Source organism: Harpia harpyja, chromosome 15 (genome assembly GCF_026419915.1).
Source record: "Harpia harpyja isolate bHarHar1 chromosome 15, bHarHar1 primary haplotype, whole genome shotgun sequence".
NCBI classification, from domain to species: Eukaryota; Metazoa; Chordata; class Aves; order Accipitriformes; family Accipitridae; genus Harpia; species Harpia harpyja.
The window spans coordinates 3,025,195-3,045,729 of record NC_068954.1 but is presented as its reverse complement, the minus strand read 5'-3'; the positions used below and the strand labels follow the sequence as shown (position 1 = coordinate 3,045,729).

The 20,535-nt window shown below is 38.5% G+C and overlaps 1 protein-coding gene across 2 annotated transcripts in view; it reads right to left on the bottom strand.

Moving 5' to 3' along the window:
* The window catches only part of MSRA (methionine sulfoxide reductase A), a 287,920-nt gene that overhangs the window by 138,779 nt on the left and 128,606 nt on the right, over positions 1–20,535 (bottom strand). For both annotated transcript variants that reach the window (XM_052810023.1, XM_052810025.1), the window contains exon 3: positions 10,566–10,685. In XM_052810023.1, coding sequence (XP_052665983.1) covers positions 10,566–10,685 — 120 coding nt within the window. The remainder of the gene's footprint in view (positions 1–10,565; positions 10,686–20,535) is intronic.

The following is a 20,535-nucleotide window of genomic DNA, read 5'->3' as shown; positions in this document are numbered from 1 at the left end:
TCTTCTAAAAAGAATATACCTACAATGGATGTACTCAAGTCCTAGCCCACAGCAAATCATCAGCGAGTAAATTGAAAGATGACTTCCCTGAAGGATCCTTCATTTCTTGGCTTTACCAAGATAAGTTAGGACTCCTCAAACAAACTGCTTGATCTCTCTTAGAAAATATTTCTTGCTGTGCGCAGTTGTAATCTCTTGCTATTTTATGAGCCCTTTTTCCCAAAATGCATCCTGAGGCTGACCACAAAATTTTGCAATTTTGTTGCTGGTTTCACTTAATGGATGCCACTGTAGAATTGTGAAAAGTGGGGGGTTGTTCTTTTCATAATGAAATATTTTGATTTTTCTTTTAGTTCAAGCCAAAGTACCATTCTAAAATATGGTTTCATTACCTTAATCTTTCCTAAAAATTTAGGTAAAATTTAAAACAAAATCAGTGTTCTACTTGGTCCCAATTTCTTCATTTCTTTGGTTTGCCTATTAGCCAAATCTAATCAGGAAAAAAAAAATCTGAATTGACCCAAGCATTATGTCTATTTAGTTTTTTCAGTGTAACCAGCTAACTGAAAACAAGCTATATTTCCTTCATGACTGTCTTCTCTTTGTAAGTCTCTAAATCGGTATTACAGTGCAGTTGCCTACTACTATGTGTCACACTCCCAAAGGGATTTTTATAACCTTTCCTAATTTTTGTGAGCAATTCTGTGAATGCCCTTGAGCTCTGGCTTTCCCAAAATCCTTCTCAAAGCATCCTTTACCCTGTTGTTACTTAATGTCAAATGCGGAAACTGTTGCTACAGTGCACTACAGCCATGAGGACCCCAAAGGCTCTGCCTTTCCAATCATGGACCAATTCTTCTCACCTGGAGAAACTCATGTGAGAATGCCTGAGTCTGCAAATGTAAGACAGAGCAGAACTCGACTATCATAATTTTGCTTATTATAAACTGAGATACAATAGTCTTCCTAGGCACAGCTGAGCAAAAAGAAGAAAGTTAAAATCTTGTAATTAGATATTTTCATCATTCATCCAAGACAGAAACCATGCAGGTCACTTGTAGAATTATTCAAAATATTAATCATCTTGGTGAGACAGTATTCATAGAATCATAGAATCATAGAATCATAGAATAGTTTGGGCTGGAGGGGACATTAAAGATCATCTAGTTCCAACCCCCTGCCATGGGCAGGGACACCTTCCACTAGACCAGGTTGCTCAAAGCCCCATCCAGCCTGGCCTTGGGACACTTACAGGGATGGGGCATCCACAACTTCTCTAGGCAACCTGTTCCAGTGTCTCACCACCCTCACAGTAAAGAATTTCTTCCTAATATCTAATCTAAATCTACCCTCTTTCAGTTTAAAACCGTTACCCCTCGTCCTATCACTACATGCCCTGATAGAGTCCCTCCTCATCTTTCTTGTCGGGCCCCTTTAGGTACTGGCAGGCTGCAGTAAGGTCTGCCCGGAGCCTTCTCTTCTCCAGGCTGAACAACCCCAACTCTCTCAGCCTGTCCTCACGGGAGAGGGCATTCCAGCCCTCTGATCATTTTTGTGTCCCTCCTCTGGACCCGCTCCAACAGGTCCATGTCCTTCTTATGTTGGGGGCCCCAGAGCTGAATGCTGTACTGCAGGTGGGGTCTCATGAGAGCAGAGTAGAGGGGGAGAATCCCCTCCCTTGACCTGCTAGCCACACTTCTTTTGATACAGCCCTAATTCAATTTATAAACTTTTATATGCCAGCATAGGAACGTGTTCCATAAGGAAAGTAAGCCAAAGTGGGCTGCTATGTTTCCACGTAGTAATTTCAGTACTTTCCCAATTTCAGGAAAAATATATTCTCAGAAATATTCGTATTACCCCCAAAGCATTTCAGTCATGTGCCACTAAAGGAATGAAGATTTCAGCTGGGGGAATAAGCAGTAGGAGCAGCAAAATAACACAAACACACCACAATAAACAAGAAATACAGGGAAAATGCAAACATATTCTACCATTTGCTTTCCTTCCAGAGCGATGCTCTCCCAATAGCTGTAGCTTCTCCCTGGTTTCTTCCATCTAGAATCTCTACCCCTCATGGCATTTTTTCGCTTGTTGTTTTTCCCCTTTCTTTTGACTTGTATTATCAGTTTGCACATGATACTTCAAATATTACATACCAAGAATGGTTCTCATGGACACAAATAGCCACAGGTGACTTCAATGGAGTTACCACCTGTAGCAATCACTACTTCTGGGAGGACAGTTTGGTAGGCTGAGTAGAATGGCCTTGTTGGTTTTTTTTTTCTTTTCAAGTGTCTCCATAGCAAAAGCAAAATGTAAGAAAACCCCAGTAGCCATAATAATGGTAAGCCCTTTGGCAGCATCATCTTTTTCACAAATACACCGTGTTCCCATGCCTAAAATGAGAAGCAGCTTCCTGCTGCAGCTTACTCTGTCTTCAGGCACAGTGACATGGTGAACAGCACAGCCTAATCCTGCATGGAGTCTCTTCTGAAAATGAAGGTCCTTTGGGAACTTAGTGTAGGCTCCAGGTCAGAAGATTTTGTCTTTGACTTGTTCTGCAATGGCTCTTTCAACCTCTGGGGCTATCACATTTTCATCTTATATATATCTTTAATAAAACCAGGAGATGAGAAAGACGGAAACAACACATCTCAGCGGAATACAATTCAAATAAAGTTGTTAATAATAAATAATATATTTAGTATTTATACTGCTACTACAACCTAAGCCTGTGATTATGGGCAATGCTGAAATAAATAGATAAAAGGAACAGAGGATAGAAGTGAGGCTATTAGGATTTTAAATTTGCCACAAGGCACAATCAGGTATCTAAATAATAAATATCAGTTTAATTTCTTCAAGCCTGAATCGGCCAAGATATTAACCCTGAGAAGTCAAATTCTGAAATGGAAATGTACACTTAACCTTGATTAAAGATGTAGCAGAACTCCCTAAGCAGAGCAGCTACCATTCCTTGTGGACTTTTTGTTTTTCAGACAATGGTTGGTAAAAATATTCATTCTGCCTTTTATTTTTACATGATGAAACTACAGAACATATTTCTGTATCCTGGTATACTAAGATATAATGAAGTTTTCTTGGTCAACAGGAAGCTCTTCTGTTGAAAAAGAGCATGTCAGTCATGTCAACATAGACAATTTTCTAGGTAGAACTGCAATATAGCAGGTAACTGAAATTCAATGCATCTGTTATATTTCTTGTTGCCAAGGTTTTAACATCGCAGCAGCATCTGCTATCACCTTTCCAAATGATTTTTTGAAGTAAAATTGGTACATTCATTTTATTTCATGACTTAGCAATTGCATCGAGGAGAAATTATAGTTTATAGGGTTATATCAAGGTTTTTTCTGCACTTCTAGGAGGCTCCTAGGACTATAGTCGTACGATTACAGAGGCACAACTATTCTAACTGTGGCCTAGTTAATAAAAATTATATATTTTCTACAAAATCCTGTTCTTCAATTGCTACAAAAAATATACAAAACACTAATATCCACAGTACATGACATTAACTTTGATCAATACAGTATTTTGTACTTTGATTGGCTAAGCTTTCCTTCCATCCTTACAGGTGAACTAGGAAAAAAAAAAGGGTAGAGATGGAGCAATTGGCCAATCATATCAAGGCACGTCGTACAGATCAAGGGCACGGTGAACACTGATATTCTTCACAGAATCTATAAGTCATTAAAATTCCTATATCCTGTTCTTATAAGAAAAAAAAGAACAGACAAAGGCACAACAGGAATCTATTCTCTTGACAGCGATTTAATAATAAAAGAAAATGTTCTGAGCCATTCTCATTACTGCTTGGAAACTTTAATCTTGTGGACTTAGTTTCTGTTCATGAAAACCTTCAGATCCCTTTATCAGCTACAGAAAGTGAAGGGAATATTTGTAGTTTAATTATACATTTAAACATTTTGGAGAGTCAGACCCACTTTGGAATAGTGTTGTGATGTCTAAATGAAGGGCTTTTCAAGTAATATAAGGCACTGTCTCAACCTACTGATGGTTTCTTGTAGGACATTCATCTGTATTTTGTAGAGAATGGGAAATCTGAGAAGGAAAGAAATATTTTCCCATATTACATTTTGTCTATATTGCTATTAATAACTTGTGAAAAATGCTAGTCAGATTTGCTGTTGTTGGCTTTAATGATCATGCTGTTTATGCATAAGTATGTCAAATAAGTCCCACATCATCGAGTCAAACCCTCTGCACACACTTCCATTCTTAAAGCAAGAACATGCTAATCATCAACCTGTTGTGGAATTCAATGGTTGTCTTGCCCTCTCTTTCAAGTATAACTAAGAAGAAGCAGAGATGGAATTAACTTTGTAAATCACCAACTGACCAAAGGGATAGGAGGTAACAGAGCAAGAAATTAATTTTGCCTTTCTCCACTCTCTTCCATCAGCTACTTAGAAGTATTCCGGATGACCTTTGGAAGCCTAGACTTTTTAAGGAGGACTGGAACTCCTACATATAAGAATCAGTCAAAAGACTAATTGGTATGCAAGAGGCAATACTATCCCTCAGAAAAACGTGGGTTTGCTGCATAGGAGATGTGAAACAACTTCACAATCAAGTATTTTATGTAACTCAACACAGAAACTAAGTCCATGTGGCACACTGTTCTATTGCATTGTTAATTATTAAGAAATGTGACTTGTGTAAAAGAGAATATGCTTCAGAAAGGTACTGAGAATTGACTAGGTTATAAATTGATTTAACTAACTAAATATACTGTTATGTTCACTAAGCCTTCTAACTAATATTGGATAAAAACAGGCATATTCATCTATTTTTTTAACATTATAGTCACTGAAGATAAAAAAAGAAAAAAACCCCAAACAAAATAAAATGACCTGCTTAGATGTTAACAGCTTGAACCATAAGCCTATAAACTGTCCTGGTTTTAAGAAAATCATCATTAGCTGCATATTTTATATGGTAATTGTACATAACCAGTTTATGAATAACAACAGCAGAGTTTTTCCCTTCTGATTTCAGTGCCACTTGAGCTATGCAGATTTCAAAAAGCTTATGAATATACAGATAAACAGAATTGTTCTGAACATCTGTAAGCAAAATATGAAAAGATGTTCATACTGAATGAACATCCTGGGTTGTCTAATGCTGGCCAAAAATGGTGTATTTATGTATTAGGCTAATGCACTGAAAATAGCTCCAAATCCTTCACGCACTCCAGAATGCCTTTTCAGATTTTCATCTATATGGTTGTCACCACAAAATGTAAAAATAATTTCCAGAACTGTATTCATAAGTTTCAAAGTAACTCAATTATCTCTTAAACATGAATTTAGCAAAGCAATACCACATCAACTGATAGGAGAATCTTCAAATGACCTGTCCCACATCTGAACAGGATAACACTAATCTGACCCTTTCAAGCAGAATCATGACTTCCCTACCTCCCCAACGGCGAGGTGAATCATGCTGCTCTTCAAGGCTTATGAGGTTGGAGGTTTTATTCTGAGAGGCTTAAGTTTTCATGGGGTACCGACACAGTGCTGTAACAGTACAGCCATCACCTGGCTGCTGTAAGAGAAATGATGTCCCCACACACACATACAGCTTAATACCATGTCTGCAGATCACTTTTGCTTCCCAGTGAGGTCCATCAAATGAAGATCGTGGCAGAATACTGGAATACCACTGGTGTGGAAAACAGACCTGTATTCACTTGAAGAAACACAACACTTTGTTTCTAGAAAATATACTAAAAGCATGAAGAAAAGACAGAAACCCTGAGCATTTTCTTGTTTTCTATAGAAGATACTTACTCAAGACTAACAAATTTAGTATAAAGAGTGAAGCAGAATATCAAATTGCAATCAATATGCTCCAAGCCTCCATCTCAGTAATTCCTCAATTTACAGGTATTTAAATACAAATGTTAGTGCTGTGTTACTGTAGACTTTAAGATCAATTATATTTAAGGCAGTGTTGTCCTCAGAGGTCTCCAAACAAGATATTATTTAAGACCATTGTGGAACATCCTAAATACACAAGACAAAAACCTTTGTGGGCTCCATAAGCCAGTGTACATGGAACATATCAGCAAGCAGGAACTTTATTTCTTGCAGTGTAAGAAAGATCAGCTTTCCAAGCAGAAAGCCTGACTGATCTGGTGGCCTTCTACCACGGAGTGACTGCGGGGGTGGATAAGGGAAGAGCAAGTGATGTCATCTATCTTGAATTCTGTAAGGCCTTTGACACGGTCCCACAGAACATCCTTGTCTCTAAACTGGAGAGAGATTGGTTTGATGGATGGACTATTCAATGGATAAGGAATTGGCTGGATGGCTGCATCTGAAGAGTTGCAGTTAACAGCTCAATGACCAAACAGAGATCAGCAACAAGTGGTGTCCCTCAGGGGTCTGTATTGGGACCGGCACTATTCAATATCTTTATTAATGACATAGACAGTGGGATTGAATGCACCCTCAGCGAGTTTGTGGGTAATAACACAAGTTGAGTATGCAGTTGGTATTCTTGAGGGAAGGGATGCCATCCAGAGGGACCCTGACAGGCTTGAGAAGTGGGCCAATGTGAACCTTATGAAGTTCACCAAGGCCAAGTGCAAGGTCCTGCAGCTGGGTCAGAGCAATGAACAGTATCAGTATTGACGGGGTGATGAGTGGCTTGAGAGCAGCCCTGCAGAGAAGGACATGGGGATATTGGTAGATGAAAAACTAGATACGAGCAGGCAATGTATGCTCACAGTCCAGATAGATAGCAAATTCTATCCTGGGCTTCATGAAAAGAAGCATGGCCACCAGGTCGAGGGGGGTTATTTCCCCCCATCTACTTTATTCTGGTGAGATCCCTCCTGGAGTACAGCATCCAGCTCCGGGGTCCCCAGTGCAAGAAAGACATGGACCTGTTAGAGCAGGTAGAGAGGAGGACCATGAAAATGGTCAGAGGGCTGGAACACCTTCCTATGAGGACAGGCTGAGAGAGTTGTTGTTCAGTCTGGAGAAGCAAAGGCTCCAGGAAGACCTTATTGCAGCCTTTCGATATATAAAGGGGCTTATTAGAAAGATGGAGAAAGACTTTATGCCAAGCTCTGTAGTGACAGGACAAGGGGTAACAGTCTTAAACTGAAAGAGTGTAGATTTAGATTAGATATAAGGAAGAAATTTCTTACAATGAGGGTGGTGAGACATTGGAACAGGTTGCCCAGAGAAGCTGTGGATGTCCCATCATTGGAAGTGTTCAAGGTCAGGTTGGATGGGGCTTTGAGCAACTTGATCTAGTGAAAGCTGTCCTTGCCCATGGCATAGGGGGTTTGATGATGTCTAAAGGTCCCTTCCAACCTAAACCATTCTATGATTCTATGATATATAACGTGCATGGATCAGATGATAGATACATGATCAAAACTGTGCATGCATCCAAGAACATCCAAGAACAAGAGATTGGAAAATCTTATGCCTCAGCAGGCACACACTCCCCTGCCTCCACATTGTGTAGCAGCACACATGTACTTAAATCAACAGTGCATGGCCCACCCATGTCCTTAGCTCCAGATAGAAGTATGGATAGCGAATGTACACACAGATACCTTAGATTTGAATTAGTTGTTCATATATAGGCATCCAGTTACTTTTGAGATGTCCGAGGGCAGCTAAGGCATTCATGAAAAACTGTCAGATGTGACTGTTACATGGCACGTGGGATATTCCCAGACACCTCAAATGGCACAAAATCCTACATTTAGGCAACTAAATAAAGAAAACCACCATTGGTTGATATGTTCTGAGTGACCTTAGTGTGGGGAAAAGAGTAAATCCACACCATTTTGCCTGAGGTCTAGCTGACAATGTGCTTTTAGAAGTGCTAAATGTTTCATCCAAATAATTGTTGCTTTTTTTGTTCAGAGTAGTCAGAAAGGTGTTGGACTAAAATAACTTCCTGCACAGATTCTCAGGACTGCATGGGCTCAAAGTAAAGCTCAAAGTCTTGCCAAGTGGATATTGTTTAGATGTCCCTGATGTCCTTTCTAGAGCTGGATTTAGAGGACATGACTGTTAAGTGTTTACCATAGAGATGATCTTTCCAGAACAGAAGAATAAGAAAGTGGCAATCGCACAGTGCATAACTGAAGTCTACTATTTCATAAGAACTGTTCTTCCCAATGAAAACTATGGCACCTAGGAGCAGCCAGATGGCAATAACTTAGGGGAGCTTGTGAGAGCTCTCTTTAAAGAGACTTCCAAAAAGTATGCTCAAAGATGAAAAAAAAGTGCCAAAAAAAGATCAGAATAAAGTCAGAATAAAATAGAGCTAGAGGAAGCTAAGTAGGAAAAAAATAGCATGCAGAAATCAGTAAATTCTCCAACTCAGCTCAGCTGCACAACTAGGAGCAGAAGTGTGTTGCACATACACATCCCATTTATGTTCACACAGACAAGGCTATGAAATATGTGCTTATGCTTCTGGATATCTCTGAGCAAAAATCCTCTAGTGTCCAGCATCTGGAGGCATATAAACATCCATAATGCAAATGTGTATAAAAACAAGCACTAGAAAAATAACCTCAGCTGTGTTTTTGCGCTACAAATCTAACTAAAAAAAATATCAGAAAATAGATTTCAAAGATTTTTCCCATTTCTTTATTCCAGGATTCTTATTATTCAATTATCTTTTTTATTTTTGTTCACTATTGATGAAATACAACACATAAAGTAGCTACAAAAAGCTTTCAAAGTATCTCAATCAAACGCAAAGCTTAAAATACTATGGAGCTATTCTGAAATATAAAACCAGCCTATACTGCAGAGAATTGAAAGAGATGGTACCTTTTTTTTACTTCCCTGGATACATCATCATGTCCTGTGTTCACATCTCCCCCTGGCCAACAGCCAGCACTCAGGATCTTGGGAGAAACACTCAACAGTCCATCATAACTACCCTTGGTGTACTGGAACTGTGAGTGCATTGGAAAAAAGAAGTTGTGCTGCACATCCCTATTCTATACAAATAATCTAATTATTTAATACCCAGGCCATTAAACAGAGTGGACAATAATTACCAGATAGGTCTTGGACTATATATTCTTATAAAAATTACAGATAGTGCAGGTAAATGATGAAAGTACAGAATACAAAAGTACAGAAGTATTAGGAAGTAATGGATCATTTGGATAAATAAGACAGGCATCACTGATCCTTCCCTAGATGAAGCTTCTTATTGCTGTGTTTGCAGGAGTTCTGGGTATCTATGCATCAATTAATGCTAACGGCATGGTGTCCTTTTTTTTGTTCTAGATATTTTTAAATTTCTATGCACTAAACTTTTGCACTTAGGAGCTTTCCCACTGGAAATTCTCCCTAATCTATATGTTTTCTTTAGCATTTATAGGCAATTTCTAGTTAGTACAGTATTGTCTATAAAATAGAGGCATTTGGACAATGCCCTAATAACTTTCTTTAACTTTTGGTCAGCCCTGAATTGGTCAGGCAGTTGGACTAGATGATTGTTGCAGTTCCCTTCCAACTGAAATATTCTATTCTATTCTATTCTATTCTATTCTATTCTATTCTATTCTATTCTATTCTATTCTATTCCATTCCATTCCATTCCATTCCATTCCATTCCATTCCATTCTATACCACCTTAAAACATCTCTTTTCCCATTTTTTACTATTTCCAGAAAGTTTCTGATTTTTTGGATGCCTTGCAGCACTTCTGCACAGTTGCTAAAGTGTCCGTTATTTGTTTGTGCCACTGAACTTTTTACACTCTTTCTATCAAGCCTCTGTGACAGATTGTCAGGGAGAACAGTATATCAACTTTAGCATTTGGCATAAAAAGTGTTAACAAGAAAATAAACCAAAAGAAAACCTCCAAGCTGTTCTCCACCAGCAAGTATAGGAAAGCAAGAATTTGCTTTAACAGCAACATTAGTCAGTTGGCTGCCAGTGGTTCTATGTTTTAGATCACAGAAAGGAACTGTATTGGGTTATTAGTACTATAGAAGGATTAGTGTAAGACTGCAATGAAAAATAAATGCAAGGGTTTGGCATGGAAATGATAGGATGCTGTTCATTGAACTGTATAAAAATTTAGCAAATTATTAATAATAGCGCAAATGAGAAATTTAGACTCCTCTATACAACCTCTTGGTTATATGGAAAGAAAAAGAAAGAATGTGTGCTTTCTGATTTTTGTTCATACTCAGATACAGACAAAAGTAAAATCAAAACTCATGCTTTTTCTCAGGAACACATTTGCATAGTTTGAAACAGAATTAACTTCCCGAAGAAATAATTTTTTATTTTTCCTCAGAATATTTGTACATACATTAACTCATTAATTATTAGGAGATAACAATGGGATGGATACACCATAGATTCCATTACAATTTAAGATGCAAGGCCAATACCAAGGTTGTCTAAACACCAAATCTTTTTAGTCGCTGCAGTCACTCATTTTACCCTTCATTGTCACTCATAATCCGACACGATTCTACTCACAACCCTTAAAAAACAAAGAGAAAGACTTACCTGAACAGACCTCTTTGTAGGTAGGATTTGGAGTATACCCTCCTGCGTAACCCACTTGAGTGGAATAGACTCCCTTCTGTCTCCAAAACTTCCTCTCAGCTCCCCAGAAACAGCCCATACCTGAATATTGCATAAAGTACATATTGTTATGTCAAAATCTCCTCAATACTAAATCACTCATTTGCACATTAATTGATATAGTCCATAGTGGAAGTAACATCTATAGCCAGCACATGATGGTCAAATATTTCCCAAGATTATGCACAGAGTAACTATACTGAAAAATCCATTCTGCATCAGAGCACAACTCAAATAAAGCTTTATTTATGCTTCTGAACATTAACATATCACAGCAGACAAATCCTATAAGGGTTCAAAGGCCCAAAGAAGGGGAATTCTCATGCCCATTAAAAAAAAAGTTACTTAAAAGGCAATTGCTCTATTTGTACAGCATCATTTTTACTTCAGTTGATTAGCAAGCTGTCAAAACACAATAATTTGTATTAATGGCAAACAGTTATTTAATTTTCTGCTTTCGGGCATATGCAGTCTTTAAAGGTGGCAGTAATAATGGATTAAATTATATGCTATACAGGAGGAAAAATGCTTTAGTTTAACAATTTATGCATGCAGATATTTGATGTTCAGACAAAATTTTGGTAGTCATTCACCCACATGGCCAATTATCAAAGGACATCAGACTGTCAACAGGTGTAAATTAGCAAAACTCTCCTGGCAATAGGAATCAAGCACATTGTATGAAAGCCAGGGGGAAGGAACAAACAAGACTAACATTCACAATTCTCTGATGGCTCACGTAGTTAAGAGATGTTAGCTACAATTTGGAGGACTCTCTAAAGCTGAAACATGTCATGCACACTCTAGCATTGTTTAGCTTATCCCTGATTATGGGCGATGTATTTTCTCTTTCAGTGATAACATACTTCCTTTTATTATTCCCTTACTAAAACATCTGAAATAAAAGGCAGTAAAAAATAAGCTAAATATTAAATACACTTAGAAATCAATGATCCATAATGGGTTTTCTATTGATAACACTGCAGATATGACAGGTTAAAAAATTACAGAAATGTTCCTTCAAAGTACAACTAGCAGAACAAAGCAGTCCCTTCTATCAACTATGATGGCTCACAAAGTCATATTCTTTCTCTGAAACTTCAGAACTTAACTTTAAATTAAAGTTGTAATGCACCAAAAATTACGGAAGTGATGACCCAAATTTCTCCTTCTAATTCAGGTGCTCAAGCAAGCCATATAAATTAGGAGCCTAGCCTGCTCCTGGAGACCATGGAAAGAGGCAGGCATCTCCTGAGGACAATTCAGCTCACAGAAGAGATAAAAAGCTGATCAAATTATAGTCATTCTCCCTTGACTACAGAGATAGCTATGGCTATTAGACTTGGGTTCCTCAGCTAAATTAGGCTGGTGGCAAACTGCTGTAGGACCTCTCATGAAATTCCCTCCCAGTTTTGCAGAAAGAACAATCAAGAATTCTTATTTCAGAAATTTTCCAGGCACTCACACATCACCTATCTAATGGTGATTTAAACTAGGGTGTATTTGTACCTGATGTCACTATTTTATCTCAGCTAAGTCTGAGAAGTTCTCCAGTAATTACGTCCCTAGGTCTAGCCGATTGATGTAGGGTGAGACAGCTTTTACACATCACTCTGACTATGTTGCACAGTACCAACGGCAGCTGTGGTCCCATCATTGTCCAAATCAAGAGCATAACTGGAGAACGTCAGCGATCCCTGATGCTCAGGCTTCCTTCCCACAGAAGTCAGAGCATGTATAAGGAGGGACAGTGCATGCCCATGTCTCATCCCAACAGTCGGGTCACAGATGAGAGAGAGCCTAGAGCAATGAGCTGGGAAGTGCTCCTTGGTCCGTTGTGAAGACAGCCTTTGAACACATAGTTTAGACACAGCCTTTGAGGCTTTAACTAAATAATTGCTTAGAAGTATATTTCTATCCATATTTCTCATATGTACATGTAAAACTGCATGTGAAGACAGGTATGTCTGCAAGTTCCTTGTAAAAATACCACATGCATCCTGCCAAAATTCCCATCGCAGTACATTTGAGTGATGTGAAGCACATAGGCAATGCTCATTAACAGTACTTTAACGTGGAGGGTACGCAAATTCTTGATTTTTTTACACTGAACAGGCATATGGTAACAAAGTTCAGAAGCAAACACAAGCATACACAGCTTGGGGCAGGAGGGCAAATCTCTGTTAAAATAAAACCCTTGAGCTTCATCATTCCTGTCTGCAGTTCTTTACTCCTCATCCCCAGCCTTAGAGATGTAGCTAAACCTCAACTACGCCTTCAAACTGCTTTACCCATGAGGACATTTTGGAGGCATTACAGAATTCGACTGTGATGAAGAATGTATTCGAAAAGTGCATCTGATTTTGCTAAAGTCAACACAGAAAAGAAAACATCATTTTCAAAAATCATGACTGGGACAATAGTTTAATTATGTGAAAGGCCTATTGAATACCAAGTCTATCACAGATTCCAAAAAAAGGTATTTCCATTCCATTGCAAGATAGTGAAAAGTTAGGAACACAGCTTTTCCATGGCTATCCAGTCTGCTCTGACAGACTTTTTTCCTTCCAATAATCCTAATTTACTCTGTCAACAAAAGAAAATTTTGTATTTAGATATGCAACCCCAAAAGAAGGAGGCAGGATCCACTTAAATCTCATCTATCTTAAATTTAGATAATTAACTACACACACTGCCCAGTTATTCTGGTTATTTTTTAGGACTGTCTAAACTTGATGGTCTCGGAATTCATTACGTTCTTCTCTACTTCCCATGACAGCATTCACCCAAACATTTTGTCCTGAAAAAAAAGGCACCTTTCAGTAGCTTTCTGGTGGTTGCATTTAGGCAGAGAGCAGAACAGGACTTCAGAACTCACATAGAAGTGGGCAGACTTAGGTTGTATTAGATTGCTTCCAAGGGTGCTTTTAATTTATTTCATGGGTTGTTTGTTAGATCCTAAGTCTGTATCTGTATGCGAAGCACAGAAAACAAACTTCAGCCCAACACTAATACTTCAGTGCTGTGCATCCTTAATATTATAAGGGAAGTTTTGAGTTCCAGCTGCCTAAAACGATAGCTCCGTCTGCTGCAGGTGACACCGAGACCCTTGCAGAAAGGACTCTGTAGCCAATTTATCAAACTAATGTTGGCTGGACAAGCATGTTGAGGGGTGGTGAATGAGCTGTTTCATCTATGCCAAGGAATAGTACAGACTCAAAATTTTTCCCACAACATACTCCTAGGCCTACACCTGAGTGCAAATGAGTAACGCAAAATTAAGGACACAATCCAAATTCAGGTTTGAGTTCAGATATAGGCCCAGCTTCAAATACAAAGTAGAAATGCTCATTCTTTTCCTATTTATTTCAAGAATTTTAATGCTCAATAAATCCCTAGCTGCACTGTCTGAAATTACTGGTCATCAGGGTAGTGGTCGCTGACCCTCCTTGATCATTAACTATTATTTAAGATTCTCTCATTGATAGACCTCTCTGACCTGTTGATTTGACCTAGTGACCTACATCCTTATCATGGTTTCTTTCACTTTTTCTTCTTCCAGTTTATGTCTGAATTCATTCTGCCCTCCTTCCTCTGAGAGACAGACATTTTATTCTCTTGGTGAACTATTCTCATCATTTCTCAAGTACGCTGGCACCTTGCACAAACAATAAATCCTCACATCCACAAGAATAGATAAAATCGAAATCTTTGTCATAATAAAACAACCTGCTAGTAAAGGGACATAATTTACAACAATGAAATAATAAATTGCTTTTCACAGTATTAATACATTCAGCGGTTGATGTTTGTTATTCTGCTAAAGTGGTGCCACGGTCTACAGAGAAATTGTCACAAGGACAGAAATATTAACAATAAAACCTCACATAATATTCCACTGTTAAGACACATCAGCTCATGGAATTCCTGTTCTTCAGACCACTGGCTGCCTTAAGCCATGTTTAACATGAACAACAGTTACTGAAATAGGGAAATAATCTCAGTTCAAGACTTTACATGCTCTTGTAGTACAAAAAAGTTTACTGCCCCTAATTATTACTGCTCTAGTAAGAAAACTAAATAAATACATAAATAAAATAAGTAAATTAAATAAGTAAATAAAACTCAGAGGAAAAAACAGTAAAAACCAGTAGAAAAAAACCATAAAAGCAAAATAAGCCACCCGTATTATAATTTGAAACTAGAAAAAAGAATGTGATTTTAAACTATTCATGAAATAATTTGCATAATCCCCAGTACTGGTGAAGTGAGTGCAGCTTTAGAATTAGACAGCTTCCGGAGGCATTCCTAAGAGAAAGAAAAAAAAAGGAAATACTGGGAAACATACCCATGTTCCCAGAAAAAGTATTATTTGAACAGAATGGGTATTGCAGAACAGTGTTTAAGCATTGAAGATATTTGTCACTTTTTAATTGCTAATTTGTAAAACAAAAACTATTCTTTTAGTGATAGGTTTTGACTGACTCTTAATTGGAATTTCAAAAGGTATTTAAAGATTTTCTGCTTTTGAACATCAAAACCAAACAGATTCAAATGGCAATCTTTAAAGGTTCATTCATCCCTATAAACAATATTAATCGTACAATTTGGGAATAAATGCTAGTACCCCCCATTCCTTTCTAGCACCCACATCCATTTTCTCAAGCTATTCTCTTTATATATCCGTACACATATATATCTTCTGAACAACTCTTTTTGTACACAGCCTTATGCCCAGCCCAGGAACATGTGTTTCCATAGGCAACCCAGATCATTTGCATATTTGTAAAAAATAGTTAGTGTAAACTGAAGTATTTTTCTAAAATAAGGAAAGCAAAGTGTTACTCTGATAAGAGAGATAAGCATCCCATTGTTAAAGGTAATCTGTAATAATTTTGAAATATTCACAGCGATAAACTGAGCAGAATTGAACCCCAGGTGTTTACTTTCTAGTGGGATGAATAGATTTAAAGATTACGTTAACCATATTGACTAGCTCTCCATTGACTGCAACAGGAGCTTATACATTCAGGGATTAATTTATTTGCCTAAATGGAGACATTCAGGGTCATTTGAGATGCCTTAGGATATCCAAGACATCTATCTACACAAGTCTGACATAAATTACACAGGACTCAGGTGAGACACGTGCCTTTCTTGAAAGGCATCCTGAGACCAGGCAAAATGCTCCTGGACATCTCAAATGTAACTGTTTGCATATTTTAAGGCAAGAGAAACAAGCCCATACCCCATATGCAGACATTACAAAAACCTGAAAGTCTCTGAACCTGTAGTTGAATCAAATCCCCCAAAATACAGTGATTTATGTCTGAAAGTTGCCTATTTCTCTTCCACAACTATAAAAAGAGCCTAGCATGACTAGCTCAGTTGTAGAAGTCTATGCTGCAGCATAAGCTAGATGAATCCTAAGCAAAATCACTAATTACAAAGTTATCTATCCTCATAATAATGTTGGTAGCTTGTAATATTGTTAGAGTCTTTATTTTGTGTACTGCATGAAATAGCCACCACACAGAACCAAAAAACAGATTGGAAAACTTGTTTGAAAATTATGCAACGTTCAAGACATGTTCTCCACTCCTACAAGAAACCGCGTGATCCTGCAAAGGTAACCTTTACTCGCCTTCGTTCTGATCCCCTTCTCCAATGTCTGTTCCTATCACATCTTTGAATAATACTTGGTTTCCATGCAGGTTCCCTGATGTAAATTCCTATTTATGATTCCATTATGTAAATCAGCAGAAGCAGTAAATTTGCATCAGATGGTATTCCTGATCCAAACTAAAACCTCACAAGATGCACCCATTCTGTAATAATTAAAGTCTATTAAGTTCTGAGCTCCATAGTTGCTAAAGGAGGCTGATGCTTCAGGGACTCTCAGCTTTCCATTTAAAGAAACTCACAGCAGGTGCATTGTTTTTATATACTGGCTAATTTTCATATTTTCTCTAAAACATGTACATATGTATGGTATTTTCATTTGTGGAGCATTTTTTTCAATACCTTTGTCCTTTACCTTTGAGGTACATCCTTCTCACTGGGCATCAGGTGCATACACAACCCGACTTCTGCCTGACTACCCAACGACCTTTCACTCCTGCCAGCTTTATTTACAAGCATTCTCTCTCCCCTGCCCTCCCAGCAGCCCAACAGGACATCCAGAAGACTCTTTTTGTCATATTCTGCAGAATGAATGCATTATTTCATTGGCATGCCAAGTCTTTTCTGGCCCACCGCCTGCAATCCCTACACCCACACTTCAAGGCACTTTTCCATGCAGCAGATTAAGAAGCTGTTTCAGTGCCAGGCTGATAGCAATGCTTCGCTGCAGAAGATGAACTGCAAAGGATATGGATCCTGCTCCTCCTTCTGTTAACAGGATTTTAGAATGTATGATTCCACTAAGTAGGGGAAAATGTCAGTTTTAAATATATACTCAGAAAAATAAACCATGCTGGTATGTTGAGAGAACAAAGAGCAACGTGCCCTGGAAACCTCTTCCCTAACCCCAGATCAGAGTAAGTAGGGGGACAGGATCTATCCAAAGCTCGGGAGCACACTAGACGGAGGAGACCGGCTCTTGTGCCAGCTTATGTTCTGAAACCCTAGAAGCAATGATTCTGCCAGCTGCTCAAATTCTAAGTACCCAGCCAAAAGTAGCTGGGGGCACAGGCTGCTCCTATACATTGAAGCAGTAAAGGACAGCCAACAGTACATCCCACCGGCCTACCTCAATGCATCTTGCTCTAGCCAGCATCTCCCTGGGAGCTGAAGACACAGCTGCCAGTATCCCTGCTTCTCTTGGCCAGTATAGGACTTGGCCCAAATTTTGAATACGATTTACTTAGTTACCTCTATAAAATCTGGAGAAGGAAATGCTCAGCTGCTTTAAACTGAAATGATTTTTTTCCCCAGTTGGAAGGAATAAATTGAACCTCAAGTTATATACCTATATAATAATGCTCATTTCATACATTTCCGCCAAATACTAACTGAGTGTGATTGGCGTTTTTCTCTTTAAAAAATTGTGTCGAGCAGTTGGTACAGCTGATTGATTGAAGTCAGTCCAAGTACTGATATTTCTACGTACTGAGCCAAAGAGATATTTATGCTGTGTGCTCTGAAACTGTGGGGACCATTGATTTTTAGTTCTTCACAGGTTGAAGTGGGTACCTTGGCTTCACCGTGAAAGGTCAGGATGAGACCTTGGTAGGCACCATCGTGTTTGATCCCTCAAACAGAAGATGGGCAAGCAGGCAACAAGGAAGCTGTGGTGGGACCCAGCAGATCTCCCAGTTTGGACAATCAGGAGATCAGGACGTCCTGGCAATACAGGAGAAAATCCAGCCTCTATCTAGTCTATACACAGTAGTTGTACGCCTGGTTACAGCAATTTTTCTTGTCTTTATGTAACTCAATAGCACCAGACTTCCAGAAAGTTAAGTTTTGTTCTCTGCAAGGAAATATGCCGGTCCCTTTGGCTTCACTGTGATTGTGCACACAAATCCAAAAGTAGAACTGTATCTCACAATCACATGCAAAGTGAGTGAATTCAGCTTTGTTGAACACGTACATACTCCCTGTGCACTTACACAACAGTTAATAAGGACATGAAAATCTAAAATTATCAAAGCCATGTCCTCACAGGCACCAACATAAAAACACAGCATGAATTACTCCAGAGTCTTTGTTCTGCATTTTTTCAAATTCCTATTGAGTATCTGGAAAGAATTCCAGATTCAGATTGAAATGCAGTATCATCTTTTACATAACACTGTAAGATGTAGGGCACTTTGGTGAGCCATCTGTATGTATATAGGATTAATGTTATCAATCAGGATTTAAAGTAAAATTGTATTATTGATGTCTTTAGGGGTTTAATGTGCAGCAACCACAGAATATTTGAGCAATCACAGAATATTTGAGATCACTGGAAAACAATCAACTAAAAAATGGTTGGGAGGAATATAAAAAAAACTGAAATGGAGAACAAGCTCAGCTGAAAGAAATAAAACTCCTGATGACAGATGGCATTAAGCGGATGATCTTCCTAGATAAGCGTTGGCTCTAATGCTACAACAGGGTTGATAAATATGTTGAACAGCTTGCCTGGGGCAAGTCAAACAAAGCCCTCGGCAAGAAATTTAAAATGCAGTTTGCCTAACAGAGCAACTAAAGAGGAATTTCTTGGCTCACCATTTTGCCAAGACGTGTTCTGTTCACACTGCATGAATTCCCAGAGAAACTGTTGGGTTTGCTTCTTTTTCCATAGGAGAAGCAGAAGCCTCATGTTCATTCAAATTAACAAATGCCCAGGCAATTCATTTATGCCTGTATGGTAGCTGCTGACATTCAAAGTGCATGTGGGCACATGTTTGTGTATGTATGTATGTTTGTATAAAATCTGCACAACAGATTAGAATTATTGTAAAAGGAAAAGCAGACTACCATAATAGAAAAGGCATATTTTACTGTCAAGAGAAAAACTGCCATGTTTTCAGCACAAAAAATATGCATAACATGTCATAAGTATAAGTATGACTTTTGAAAAGCTCTGTAAGACAACAGCACTCAAACTGGGAAAAGCAATAGAGGGATAGAGAGATAGACTATGATCCTTAAAATGTGTTTGTTCAATCCATCGTAAAAGCATGTTACAAGTTATAAATAATAAAAAATCAACAGGATTTAAATAAATCCAAAGCCAATATCAAGAATGTTAATGAGGCACAAACCACAGTTGCTCTGAACTTCACAGTTATAGTACAAGAGGTTTCGGATATTCCTATTTAAATGTAATTTTGATCTTAACCAGCAGAGAGCAGGGATATACCCAAGCCAGTGTATTAAAATACTTTCAAAGATGGCCTTATTCACTGCATCAGTATTCCTTCCCCACCCAATAAGCAGGAATATTTAAACCAATTCTATCCTGAAGGTCAACAAACTGTTCTCTGGTGAGCCCACATAATAAGAAAATTCCATCATCAAAATCCTCTGTTGGAAAACTTCTTGCCTTCAATTCCCAGAAACTGGAAGATACGGCCCACTCAGAAAATCATTTATGCTGATCTGAAAGGTTGTCATAACACACTGGAAGGAGAATATGTAAAAGCAGCAGAGGCCAAACTTTCTGACCTTTGAGAGATGCACCAGAGTGTCCCTATACCCATGACACATACCTCCACCTGGCAGAGCTGGGAGGACAACTGTGCAACATAACTTCCACCTGTGAGCTGCACCTGAACCGTTCACAAGTTCTTCTTGGGTCTAAATAATCAGAACTACCACTGCGAATCATTCCTAAAAGTTAATAGGAAGAGAATTAGATCTTGCGAGAGTGAAGAAAGCCAACCGCTTCTGCGGCTCTGCCTCCTTCCGTGGTCTTGGGGTACAGGCTGTATTCCTAATCACTGTTCTGCATCTATTTGTTCTGCATTAATCACACTCAGCATTTTCTTAATTAGGAGAGAAAGGTTAGGAGGAGTTGGAAGATGTGCAGGGTTCATTAGGCCCAAACATATACATAAAATTCACGGGCTTTACTTCCCAGCTCCCAAAAGGACACTAGTGCGTGGATATGCCACAGGAGGAAGCCTGGCAGCAGACGTTCGGATCTGGGGAACCATGTTTTCTGCCTCCTCTAGAAAGCAAATACTTAAATACTAATTCACATGTATTTAGCTCCTTTCATCCAAAACCATCAAAGCATTTTGCACACAATAATTAAGCCTCACATGAACCATAATTTATGAATTATTACTTTAAGTACTCAGTTGTGAGGTATGAGTGGTCCCAAAGCAAAGCAAAGAATCCCTTTTGGAAAAATACCAAAGGATCCCAACTAACAGGCCTTTGTTTAAAGTATCTC